Consider the following 14,034-nt stretch of genomic DNA (forward strand, 5'->3'; position numbering starts at 1 on the left):
TCGGATAAGGTACACCGTCTGCTCGTCACGCTATCTTTTTTTCGGCCGGATAGATTCGTGCAACTTCTTAGTCTAATACCGATCCTAATCTTACTCTTATATCTACTAGTCTCAGTCTATATCTACTATATCTGATTCCAATTTTTTCAATTTTAAGTTTTTGACCGGTTAAGAAGGGCAAAACGTAACTTTTTTGACTAGAGAACAAACGCACAATAAATGGCTTGGTGTGTTTTTTATTCAGGTAAATTTGGCAATCATAATATTATTAATTACCAAAATCGGCTTCTATTTTGTACCTCATTGAAGATATTGACTCCCTGAGCTCACATATAAACAGATAATTTACCTGTGATCATTTTCGTAAGTTCTCGGCTTTGAAAACTGTTAGTTTTGCCCTCCTCTGAACTAATTTTTGTGCATCTTGGCTGTGAACTTTTTACTTGTCATGCTAAAAGCGTGACTCGATTTATATATGCGCGACAAATTATCCGGCCCTACAAGATTTTTCCAACTTTACTACTCAAATTTTTTCAATTGGTGCTTGCTGCTGTCAAAATGTTGGTGCTTTTTAATTTTTTCCTAAGCAACAACTATTCGATGTAGATTGAGATCCACAGTCGGAAAATTACGGGCTTTGAACTGTTATATGCAGTGGTGGATCAAGAATTTTTTCAGGGGAGGACAAAATTACAAAAAAGCCACCTTTTGAACCAAATTTTGTGCGCAGCAGGCAATTTTTTGAAAAAACTGTATATTTAGTATATATTGTTTTTTCAAAATTAGTATAAATTGGTGCCTACGGCGCCTTTAGAAAAACTTTAGGGTCAGTCAGCCAAAACTTGAGATCTCAAAATAGTACAAAGGGGGGCCCCTTTGTTTCGCAGGGGCTCGAGTCCTAGATGGAGGAGGCGTCAACTCCGCGAGAGTACTCACACAAGAAATGGTCAATTTTGGGACAATAAAAACTGCACCAAAATGCATGGATAAAATTTTGTTAACATTAGTTTGAAATATAAATAAAAGTTTGACAATTAATTTCAGTGAGAAAATCTTCAAAGTTGCTTTTATCTGTGCCATTGTTAAAAATATTAGCAACATATTTAGCAAAAACATCACGATTTGAAATATTCAATACACGAGATCGAGTTTTACACGCAAAAAAAAACACTTTGTATAGCCTTAGTGGTGAAACTTTAAAATGGAATATGGCTCCACGTTTTTTTTTGTTAAAAATTTGGATATTTGCACAAAAAATGCACCAGATGTTGAAAGAACTTTCAGTCAAACTAAAGAAAGCACTTGTTACATCTTCAGTCAAAATGCATTGAAATAAACCAACTTTGTAACGCGGATGCTTAATTGAAAAAAAAATCCACACTTCATTGGAGCTATAAAAATTTGGCTTTTTCCCATAAATTTAACTATTCGTTTTCAGTTTTCCCTAAAAATGTCAGTGGATTTAAACGGAATTTCGGGAAACCAAGAATTCGTGGACGAAACGACGCTAAAAGAAATTGAAAATTCGGTCATCGAGAATTTGAACACAATTTCGCAGGATGCACTATCGTTTGAAGTTAATCATGAACAAGCTGCTCAAGCGTTGAATGCAATCGAGAATGAATCAGAGACCCGGTCGGAATCGAACTCTGAACCTTCGGAGATGGTGTCTCATGATTTGAGTAACCAATCGACGACAGTGGAAACTGCAAGTGACTTTTGTCCAGTTAACAGTTTTGACTCCGAGGACAATTTATCAGCTGAACGAGAATCAAATCACCAATCAGAAGCGGAAGACCATGAACAAGCACTTAAAAACGGCAGGAGCGATTCAGGTGAGAAATTGGAAATGGATCCTGACATTACAACACCTAGTTCCTCTGAAGACGCTGTCACTCAGTTTTGGGTGCATCGCAACCCCGAACCCGATGTAGAAAGTGCAGCGAGCATCGAGCGCGAAACTTCCTTGAACTCGGGAAAGCATCTTCCGAATGACGACAGCGACGAAATCACGAGTGACTTCTCAAATCAGTTGTCGCCGCTGCAAGAAGCTTCGGATGCTTCATTGGACGGAACTAAGCTCGAAGAGGACTCTAGACCTTCAGAACCCGAGCCACCCTCGGAGAATATTTCACCCTATGAGAAGTTTTTAATCGGAACAGGCGAGGATAAAGAGGATGAAATGGACAAAAATGAAGCTGATGCGACTTTGATCTCAGACAACCCTCCGAGCGAAAGTGTATTGTCATCCCACTCTCGACTTGACCTTGTTTGGGATACGGATATTCCATCAGAATTCGAGCAAGCAGAGAGACCCTCGGGATCTGTTCAGAATAAAAGTCAACATTCTCTAGAACGCTTTCAGAGTCCTAGCGATGGCCAGAAAAAGATCGAAGCGGAAAACAGTCAACAAAATTCGCCCTATGCTTCTGAAATTGACAGTTTAACGGTCTTTAACAACGTCGAGTTGAACCCATTGCCGAAAAGGCCCGTGAACAGTTTTGGGGGGACATTTAAGGAAAACGGGGATGACTCACTGGTCGAAACAACTTGGGACAGCGAGAGTGTGACGTCGCAAAAAGATGTTCCTAGCATCCCAATCGACTCGGAATATAATGAAAGAAGCAATGAACAAGTTGTACAGCCACCTGAACAAACTCCTATCAACGAGTCAGCTCCAACTCAGACTGTGACACATATTCAGGACACTAGAAATTCTCACAAATTAGAATCAAAACTGCAGATTTCTATTTCGACTGACGTAATGGACTGCACTATCCATGCTGACAATTTGCCACTGAAGCAGAACAAGATAACAAGAACATTTACGAAGGAGTCAAAAACACCAGAAGTAACTTCGCAGGATAATAACACCGATTCCATTTCAAGGAATGGATCAGAGAATGCTCAACCAAAAGTTGAACTTTCTAATAAAATGACGTCCAGAAAATCGACTAACTCTCGTAACAATCAGGAGAGCAGAGAAAAGAATGTTCCAGAACATTCTGGAAGTTCTGCAGGTGATGAACCAAAAAATATTTGGGCAGTAGGATTGAGGGATAAGTTATATGAGCGAGAGACATCAAGGCCTCCAAACTTGACTCGAAATAAGCGGATAACTTATGAGCCTTCAAATAATGCACCGAAAAACGAACAGTCACTTTCTAGAAAGAAACAGATGGCTAAACTGTGCAGCCATCATGATCATCAGGAGTTGCACTTATGCTGTATGCCTCCAGCACCCGAGTATAATTTCACACCACGAATTGAACAGGTAACCATTGACAATTTTTTTATATTTCGAATCAATTATTTCATCTGGGACGTTTGAGGTCTAAACAATACAGTGCTGATTTGAATTATCCGGAGAAACGACGAAAAACTTGAAAATCAAAATGTGTTTATCTCAATCTGGGTTGAATTTAGACAAAAAATGATGAAGACAAAAATTTGCTTAGAATTAGCGAAAAATCTGCTTAGAAAGAGTCTGCTTAGAATCTGCTTAGAATTTCAGCACAAAAAATAATTTGAGGGGCTCCAAAATTTATTCTCAAATATTACCATTTTGGGCTTTTTTATCAATCGAAAATTACGCCAAAACTATTGGTTCATTAGTGCGCCTCCTATATCCAAAGTGCGCCTCCTATATAGCAAAACAAAATTCTAGAGGGGCATAGTTTACAAAATTTGAGCAAAACGTCTAAAATTTGTTTTTAAATAAAAAATTGTTACTTTATATAGTAAAATTGACAATTTTTGGCTATCAAACGAAAATAATTTTAATAATACAAAATTGAGACGATTATAGTTTCCTGAAAATTTGTTGAGGTTTTTAAGAGGCTCACTTCGATTTATTTTTGTCAGCTAATGAACCAATAGTTTTGGCGTAATTTTTGATTGACTAAAAAAACCCAGAAAGATAATTTTTGGGGTTGAATTCTGGAGCCAAATTTCGCAGCTTAAAATTGCAAAATATTAATTCTGCTGTGAATCTAAGCAAGAATTTTCTAAGTAAGAAACTCTTAGTAAGAATGCTGAAATTCTAATCAATGCTGAAACTCTAAGTAAGAAGTTAGTCTAAAGTCATCCCAATTTGAGTAAAGCGCATTTTAAACTTCAACTTTCATTGGTTTTGTCCGAATACTTTAAATCAGTACTGAATCATCAAATAATTAATAGTTGACGCTCTGCAGCCTGAATAAAAAACTTGAACGGAAACTTCAAGTCTAAAAAACTTAATTATTTTTAGCCTTCATAACGCAGTTTAGACGATATCCTTTTAGATCTTTTCTCTATCATGTAGGTAAAGCGAGAAGTCACGCAGCGTTCATTGTCAGTTGATAGCTCAAACTCATCTTGCAAGAAGTTCAACCTGCCCCAAACGCGACGTCGTGTCCCCAGCAACGCCTCGACTCCTTCCGACGTGGGCGAGTCCAGTGTCTTCGAGAGCGATTCAGCACGAACTTCCGGTAGATTTGGAAATTACAGAACTTACAATGGACGGAAGCGAAACGAGAGCAGTTCTAGGGACTGCCCGAGTGACGCCGAGAGTGTGACAAGTGTTGCCAGCAGCACCAACAGTCGCATTCCCAGATACATCGGCAGGTCTTCAAGAGCTGATTCCGAGAGCAGCAAACTCAGTGAACGAGACGTGAAGCAAATAGTGAAACTTGTGAAAGGTGGTGACCGAAAGGTGGGCAACCGACTCAGCCCAGAGTTCGTGATCAAAAAGGATCCTGTCTCCAAGAAGTGGCAGTTGAGAGACAGCAGCAGCGACCTGTTAGCTTTTTCTTGTACTATACTCCTCATCTATAGAGAGTTTTTGAACTATTTTCAAGTTTTCGTTGTTCCGTCTTTCAATGAGAAAGGAAACAGTTACGCGCAGGGCTTTTTTTAGACTTCTTTTGATAATCAAAAAAATAGATTTTGGTGGAGATGCCATATGATTTATGGCAATGACCTGCTGTCAAAATAGTGCTCATCTGCTTCAAAATTTTTTCATACCTATTTGTTTAAAAAATGTGAACATTGACGTCATGGTCATTTATTATAGTTTCAATTTCGGACAAAAATGAAGAAAAGTTCTGCTTAGTGAGTTTTTCAAACCAATTTTGGTCATTTGGGCAACTATTTTTGAAAGACTTTCTTGTCTTGAAACCATCCCAGAAATAATGAATCAAAATGTGAGGAATTACATCGAAGAGTTTTTACGTTTCAATTTCATGTTTTGTTTTCTTTGTTTTTTGTTTCCAATTTTATAAAAGGGCGCGGAATATTTGTACTCGGTGTATTTTATTTTTTTCCACAAATTTAAACTTGTTAAGGAACAAAATTTGGCATATTTTAGATACCATTTGAGAGATATGGGTAGCTTAACTCATCATAGTATAAATATTACACCTCAAAAACACAAAAAAAAGTGGAACAAAAACGTGTTGTAAAGTTTCAAGAAATGTCAATTAATGGGAATTGGTATTATTTAACTCTAACTACTCAATCCGTCTCAAAAAATACCCCGAATTAATTTATAACGTTCAATGATTGCGTTAAAAGACGCTTGGTTTTTCACCACCCGGATTTGCGAGTGGAAAAAAAGTTTTCAAAAATATTGAAAAAAAAACTTCACCAACTTTTTCTTGAGACGCAGTGCCGGTAATATTTCGCCCTGATAAAAGCAGTCTTCTTGATTTTCCAATTCCATGATTTCTTTTTTGTATGCATGCAACCCAAATGAAACTAATCAATAAGCCTTCAAAAATTCATCAACTGGAAAGATTTTAATCTTGGTTAGACAGAAATGATTACTAGAAGCTGCAAAAAAGAAGTGAAATAAGTTTCTAAAAACCATTTTCTGAAACTGTTTTATATGATTCAATTGCATTCTGCTACAAGAGAAGCTGGTTGCTTAGTAAGTTGAACAGAAAGTTCATCATAAAACCTGTGCCATTTTTGCACTTTTTTGCGTATAGGCCAACGAGAAGAAAATACTTTAATGAATTACTCAAAAAATTAATTTAAAAAAATGTTTGAAAAGTTTCAAAAAGATTTTTTTTTTCTAAAGATACTTGTTTTTTATTTTAAAAAATCTGCCAAAAATGCATTAAATGAATTTTCAAAAACGTTTTTACTATAAACAAAACAATGTTCAAATAAATAGATTATTTTCTTACTACAATTGTTAAGCAAAAATCAACAACTGTTTTTCAATATTGGAAAACAATTTTGTAATTCTGGTCGTTTGAATTTAAGTTGAAAGAAGTTGAACATGATACATCATTCAACCCATTCCGGTGATTTTTTTACTTGATTTTGTCTGGAACATAATTTAAGTACCCCTAAAAACAAGGGTCCTCCAAACTTCCAGTGGTCAAAACAAAAAACTGCTCGTATTATGGTAAAATCTTGAAACTTTCAGAAACTTTTTAAACATTTGATTCCGCTCGCTTATCTAATTGCAAACGATGTTCTTAAGTGTCAACTAACGTACACTCTTAATAAGATCAAAATGCTTGCATCAATTCAATTTAGAATGATTTCTGATCCGGATAAAATCGCCGCGTACGCGTCTATTTTTTTTGGAAACAAAATTTGTTTAGCACAACTTACACGACGACAGAAAGATTCGCCGTTTTTCACAAAATTGAAAAACATCATGCCAGCAGTTTTGTTGTTTCGATTTCTTAAAGATTAGTTGTGCTCGGTCCGATTTTTCTGCAGACGACCTTACTTTCTAACAAGCAATGTTTGGAGAAATTTCCGGATACCATCTGAAAATTATTGATATTCTGAGCTCAAAAGTAAAAAGGATCTGACATACAAACTGTATGGTTTTTTATGCGCTTGAAAAAACTGCATCACGCTCAAATAACAATAATCAAATAAATATGATCATATTTTAATTCGAACGTTTTTTTTTCAGACGCGGTTCATCGGCGGGAAACTCATCCCGTGAACGCAGTCCGGCATTCAAACGTAACCCATATTACAACATAGAAGATGACGAAATAGTTTCGAGATCTGAATTGAAGCTATCCTCGTCGGTTTCGGCCAATCGGAGCAAGCGACAGTCCAATCTGTTAACTCAGTACGGTGTCGGATTTCTGCTGGGACTACTAGTAGCGGCAGTCGTTCGTTACGTTGTAGCTCCTACTATTTCCATGGCTTTGAAATCTGGAAACAACTCAGAAGAGACTGGAAATACTTTTGGTGACGAAAATCAGAAGGCAGATTTGTAATTTTGGGAAAAAAAACTGACAATAGCTTGAACGAAAAAAAATCAAACAAAACTTTATTTTTACGCTAAGTTATTATTAAAATGCAATAATCCATTCAAATGAGATTTTATAACGAAATAAGAATGAAATCCATATAATTTCTAATTCAATTTTAATAATTTTTTGAATCCTAAGCGTAACTTTTTGATAACATCAGTTCAGTTCTTATCAATAACCACAAACATTAATCAATCAATGCTAGCCGTAAATACTTATGCTAATGGCAAAAAACACTATCAAAAGAGTTCCATAATTTCTCGATGCCGATGACTTATCGGTACCATTTTGATCCTTGCTGCCCTTGAGATCATAGTCATTCGTCTTTTTGTCTTTACCAGCAGCTCTTTTACCTTTCCCTTCCAGCAGAGCGTCTCATTTGCATGTAAGGTTCACGCCTTTCAGTGAAAATGATGAAAATTTGCAAAGTTAATTACGGATTTTAATTGTTTTGTTTTCATATAAGTTCCGTAACTTCGTGCCGTCTTATAAATTCTGTTTCTCAAAGTCTTCCAAAGTTCCTAACTTTAAAATTAATAGACTATATCTATGGCACCTTTCAACTCCAAAAATGACGCTGAAAAAGACCTATTTTTGTTTAATTCAATAGCCTAGAAAAAAAAAATTGCCAAAAAACTCACTGTGGGGTTTGAATGGATTTCAAAATTTAATTTCCTGATCAAGTTATTCTGACCCTCGTGAATTTTTGGTTGAAACATTAGGCGTGATGTTTCTACAAGGTTTATGGGGAGGGTAAAAGAGGGCTTGAGACATTCAGATCTGTCTTGGATGCTACCCTGCCAGTATTTCTGTTCAGACATCACTTTCCCGATGAAGTCCTTCACCTGGAAAGTCCACACTCGAACATAGCCCCCAGGTGTCTTTCCACAGTTGGGGGGTCCCGGGCCCATGGAGACGACACCGCATAAGTAGACAGTCCCTGAACAGAGAAAGACGCGTTAGTCAACCATTCTTTAAATTGGCCGAAAAAGATTAAGAATATCGAGAAACATTAATTTTCATACGGTGAACATTGTTGTCATAAAATTCATAAAATTCCGCGATATTATGGTATCATAAAAGTTTGCCCAAAATCTATCAAGAAATGCATTTTTATGAAGTTTAGGATAATGGTCCCGCTATTTTGAGGGAGTCCCATTCGAGATTTTACAAGAGCAGTCAAATTATTACAAACAATTTAAAGTCTTATACCATAAAAATTCACCTAAGGTTTGAAAAGGTTATAGATGTAAGCCGCAGGCGGGGGTGTTCAACATAGTTAATTTGTTCACCGTGCAAACTTATTGCATTACATTATGACCGCGTTAAATTAATTTTTTGAAATTAAAATTCAAATCTGGAGGAGGGGTGGAAAAGAGACAACTGGGACGAATGAACTCCTACCATCAGATTTGAGGCACTCCAGGGGTCCACCTGAGTCCCCGGTGCAGGAGTCTTGGGGTTGTTTGATGCCCATGTCGTTAGTGGTCATGCCCCCCGCACAGAAGGTCAACTGCAACTGTCCAGCTGGCCTCGTTTCCTTCCATTTGGCCACACACTTTTCCCTGTCAGGTGTCACCTGGATGTCGACACCCTAAAGATGGCAATTATTGAGCGACTTTGACAAAAACTGCTCTGTTCACGAACTAATTTGTAATGGCGCAAAAGGCGCCATTGAAACAGCTTGGGTTCAAATGACTGTTAGTTGAATGGATGTCGTAGAAAGGCGCATGGGCGGAAATTTATTTGACACCAAGAGTGTCTAATTCTAGCAACCAAGAGTGTCGTATTCTAGAAAAAAAGTGTTCACGACCTTGGTCGCTTATTTGCTGATGTGCATTTTAGCTCATACGTTGAAATTTTATTCTTAACTAAATACTTCCTCTCAAAAATGTTGGAATGTGTCTTACTCTGAGATGTTCCGCATAAACGGTTTGATTATTGCAGTTCTTCCCCGGGTCCGCACACCTGGTTCCAAAGCCCAGAGTGAACACCCACTGGTAGGGCTGGGGCTCCTTGGCGTCATAGTCTGCGAACGCTATTGGCATGATTCGGTGTCTCATCAGCTTAAGTGGATACTTGAACTTGAATATCGCAATGTCCATGTAATCTGATTCCTAAAGAACAAAAAAAATAATTGCATCGGAACTTTCCAGACAGCAAATCTCCACGCAAACTTCAACGGCACAAATTGCTCATTTGACCTCCGAAATCATTCTTTAAAAGCTTTTAAAAGCATTGTCAAATGTTAACTTGTCTGAAAAGGCTACTTTTAAAGGATCTCACGTTCATCGATAATGTCTAAAATTTATGATAAAAATTTTTTAAAATGTGCAATTAAATAAAGCCATTGTTTGATTGTTTTGTGGGCCATAGAGATTATTATTTCCTGTGAAGAGAGGATGTCGTAGTCTGTCTTTTTGAGTGGCTTGACGTGTTTGAAGTGTCCGAGACTGTCTCGGCCGAATATCATCCAAATGGTTGCAAGTTCCTTGATCGCCTTCTCCACACAATGGTACGCTGTCAGCACTAAAATTACAAAATGCACTCATTCAAGTCAGGAATGACCCGGAAAAAGCGGGTGTTTCTATTAACCGCATTTAAGGAGAGGACAGCTTTGCGGCTAAATTTGCAAAAACGCAAAAATAAAGCCAAAAGACTGTTGCAAATGTGTCAATGAGCTCACTACCTAAATAAGTGTCTTCAGTTGGTTCATTTCCTTTTCAAATAAAAAACAAGGATAACTGGTTACTGTGCAAATAGCACAGAATATTCCGACCAATCTTAAAAAATACAATTTTGTTTTTCAAATTAGTGTAGTTTTTTTCAGCATGTTATGAAAAAAAAGATCTAACGAAAAAATAGAATTCAGGTATAATTGAGAGTTATAGTGAAATACAACAATTTAAAACAGTTTCTGAAGAAAAATGACCAGAAAAACAAAAATAACTTTCAAAAAATCTGAAAACAATTTTTTGAAGAATTTTTTTTGAATTTTCAAGTTTTTGAATCCAAAAATTGCGCTAAAAAACCCCAAAAACTACCTTTACTTAAGAAAAACTAAGTTTTCACCTCTGAAAATAAGCTTAAACATGCTATTGTAAGCGTTCCTGGTCACCTTATTAGCTCGAAATTAGACCAAAAATCAAAAATTTCAAAACGGTTTTTCTCAAGACTGTGAAAAAAAATTCAAAGTTTTTAAATGTGATTCGAATCACAATTGGAAGGGCTTTAATATGATAAATCACTCAACTCAGTTTTGCGAGGAAAAAAGCAAAAAAAACTAAATCACACACGAATACAAAGTTCCTCCCCATTTTTAAGGGCCGGAACAATTAATCAAAAATATTATCAGTTGGTTAGTCAGGCTTCTTTTACTAAAAATTTTGCATGCTAGAAAATTTGTTGAAAATTTTTTTTAAAAGTTGAAAAAGAAATGACATCGGAGTCTCAAAAAAATTTTTACGATGGCCAACTTTTTCAAAAGACTTGCTCATTTATGTAACACTGCAACATTTAGTAGTTTTTTAATCCGCAGGGAAAATAAAAAAGGTCCAATTTTGAATCTAAATGTCATTAAAAAAATTTGCGCTATCGAGGCTTTTATAATCGAAACGCATAATTAGTCTTCTATTTAACAAATGAATTTAACTGGAGCTCAAAAAGTAAACAAAATTCAAGCCGCAAAAAAAATCAATTTTGAGCGTGAACAAATTTTAGGACTTTCTTAAAAAAACAACCCTCACTAGAATTCCATGGATAAAAATTGATTAAATTTGAGTTTTATTGATCAATTATAAACAATTTTTGTTCACATTCAGATAAAGACAATGAAACTTCATTATAATCGATTTTTACCTATGATCTTTTTTTTCGCGAAGTATAATTGTTTAAATTTGGGACTCCTTCGATGACTACATTTTAAATTGGGATAGTCAACGCGCAACATTTTTCAACATCATAGAGCCTACGCGCAAACGTAAATCATCCATCCCAGTATGAACTGAGGCAGACAATTTGACATTAAGTCCCGATATCTAAGAACAGAGCGATAAAATCGCCAACACAAAAATATTTTAAAAAAAAAAACAGTGTGCATCAACTCCACTGGATTATTTGGCAGCGTATGGACTATAATAACAATAAATTTAAAGTTAATTGTCCAATACTGGTCTTATTGACAATTTTTTCAAGCCTCAATAAGTTTTAACAAAAAGCTCAAGTGTTTTTTTTCTAATTTGAGCTCGGGATATCAATGATTTTCAGACTACGGAAAACGAATTGAAAAGTCGAAATTTGTCTGGAGGAAAGACACCACTCCGAGCACAATAATTTTTGAATGTCGGAACATTAGCAACTGAAAATGATGCAATCATTTCACATAAGACCTTTTGCTCAAATGAATTTTGAGCGCAACTGCTTGATCAATTGCGCATCTCATTCATTTTTTTTCAAATGTCACTTAAAATTTTGTAAAAACCAAGAAATTGTTACAATTTCTGAATAAAATGACGGAAAATTGTGTTCGGGTTAATTTTTTCCCGGCAAACATCATTCGCAAACATCATTCTTTTTTTTTGCGAAGTTATAATTGTTTGAATTTGGGACTACTTTGATGACTACATTGCAAATTTGGATAGTTAACGCGCAATATTGTTCATCCTCATAGAGCCTACGCGCGAAATTAAATCATACAGATTTGAACTGAAGTAGGCAATTTGACATTATGTAATCCTTACCAGACGCTTCATATATATAAAAATTATGAAGCTCTTTTTTACTTTTTTTAAATTAGAATAACTGTAGATCAATTTTAGAGGGCAGTAAGAACATTTATTGGCTTCACACTCATACCAGCAGTCTTGTGATGTATTATTCATATACTTTGAGTGATACTTGCCCAGATATTTTGAGATGACGGTTCCTCCACAGAATCCGTTGTCTTTGATGGAATAATAGACGTACCAGGGGTGCTTCGCGATCGAGATCTCATCCCCATTTATGATTCTGGAACTGCCTACAGCGTCTGTCCGGATGTCACTTCTGTAGGTGCCTGGAACTGGTTTGTCTAGACAACCGGCGGTTGGGTCTTCTTTTTCCTCAGGATCAGACCAACATACATCACCTACCTGAAAAATCAATGCTTTTGAAAGTATTTTTTTTTCATGTCTTCTGCGTTTAACCTCTATGAGCCGCGTATCACTAACTTAAGAAGTAAAACAAAAACTTCTGCTTCAGTACTAAGCTTGTAAATGGATCTCAAAATGGTCTGTCAAAGAACTTGAGAACCTCCAACTACAAGTTTTAGGTTTTTGAATTATACCTTTCAGTTTGTATATTTTCAATCGTATTCTCATCTTAGAAAACTGTTTTTGAAAGTGAGGGTGAAAATCCCAGAAATCTGGGAGTAGTGCCATCAAAGCAGGTAAAGATTAAAATTTTAGGGACTTGCAGAAGACTGTTAATTAAGATTTATTCAATTTTCTTTTGATTTTTTTCTCGGCTTAGAATAGTTTTTTGACCAAGCAAAGAACTTGGACCATGGTTGACCTCAAACAATCGCGTTTTAATTGACATACTTAGTCTCTTTGTGTTCACCAAAAACTTTTTTTGCGGTTATAGACATCAAAATTGAGATATTTAATTTGAGGAACTACCTTACAATCCGGTCCTGTGAACCCATTTGAACTGAGCAGTACTCGATCTGAGCAATGGAATTTCTGTTCACTCTCACATTTCACTTGATTTAACATCTTTTCACTCGCTGACTGAACGAAACAAGGTGACTGCAACACAAACAAAGGGTTCCGTAATCTGACCATTGTAGTAGATGATTGATTGTTTGATATTGGTGCAAATGGGTTCCAGAACTCAATCTGGCCGTCTTGTGAGACTGTTTTCGTGCTGACTGAAGTCCAATACTTGTCGTTGCCCTTTCTAAAATTCACTTAATGTGCTGTCGTATCGTTTTATTCCATGAGAAAACTTAAAAAAGACAGCCAAGGTACTCAGCAAGAATCAAGAAAAAAATTGCAATTAAGCTCTCAAGATCTAAGAAAACTTAAATTACTCGAAGAAAAAATTCGTATGTTTTTCAGGTAGATCATTTTGTTCCAACCACGCCGCAAAGTAGCGGAGCCAAAACATCGCGTAGGGTATTTATTTGGCAGCGTATGGACTATAATAACAATAAATTTAAAGTTAATTGTCCAATACTGGTCTTATTGACAATTTTTTCAAGCCTCAATAAGTTTTAACAAAAAGCTCAAGTGTTTTTTTTCTAATTTGAGCTCGGGATATCAATGATTTTCAGACTACGGAAAACGAATTGAAAAGTCGAAATTTGTCTGGAGGAAAGACACCACTCCGAGCACAATAATTTTTGAATGTCGGAACATTAGCAACTGAAAATGATGCAATCATTTCACATAAGACCTTTTGCTCAAATGAATTTTGAGCGCAACTGCTTGATCAATTGCGCATCTCATTCATTTTTTTTCAAATGTCACTTAAAATTTTGTAAAAACCAAGAAATTGTTACAATTTCTGAATAAAATGACGGAAAATTGTGTTCGGGTTAATTTTTTCCCGGCAAACATCATTCGCAAACATCATTCTTTTTTTTTGCGAAGTTATAATTGTTTGAATTTGGGACTACTTTGATGACTACATTGCAAATTTGGATAGTTAACGCGCAATATTGTTCATCCTCATAGAGCCTACGCGCGAAATTAAATCATACAGATTTGAACTGAAGTAGGCA

The 14,034-nt window shown here is 36.0% G+C and overlaps 1 protein-coding gene across 1 annotated transcript; it reads left to right on the top strand.

The window, feature by feature from the left end:
* The first annotated feature begins 1,332 nt into the window (after positions 1–1,332).
* LOC134857057 (uncharacterized) lies at positions 1,333–7,332 on the top strand. Its single transcript, XM_063873404.1, has 3 exons — positions 1,333–3,274; positions 4,304–4,779; positions 6,920–7,332. Exons 1-3 carry the CDS (start codon positions 1,451–1,453, stop codon positions 7,233–7,235), a joined length of 2,616 nt encoding a protein of 871 aa, XP_063729474.1. The 5' UTR covers positions 1,333–1,450; the 3' UTR covers positions 7,236–7,332.
* Positions 7,333–14,034: the final 6,702 nt, after the last annotated feature.

This window comes from Symsagittifera roscoffensis, chromosome 1 (assembly GCF_963678635.1).
Source record: "Symsagittifera roscoffensis chromosome 1, txSymRosc1.1, whole genome shotgun sequence".
NCBI lineage: Eukaryota > Metazoa > Xenacoelomorpha > Acoela > Convolutidae > Symsagittifera > Symsagittifera roscoffensis.

Bases quoted from the DNA above. Each gene is read 5' to 3' on its own strand.
- LOC134857057 (XM_063873404.1), top strand. From the start codon at position 1,451: ATGTCAGTGGATTTAAACGGAATTTCGGGAAACCAAGAATTCGTGGAC. The intron at 3,275-4,303 runs GTAACCATTGAC...TCTATCATGTAG, and splicing joins TCACACCACGAATTGAACAG to GTAAAGCGAGAAGTCACGCA. The intron at 4,780-6,919 runs GTTAGCTTTTTC...TTTTTTTTTCAG, and splicing joins AGAGACAGCAGCAGCGACCT to ACGCGGTTCATCGGCGGGAA.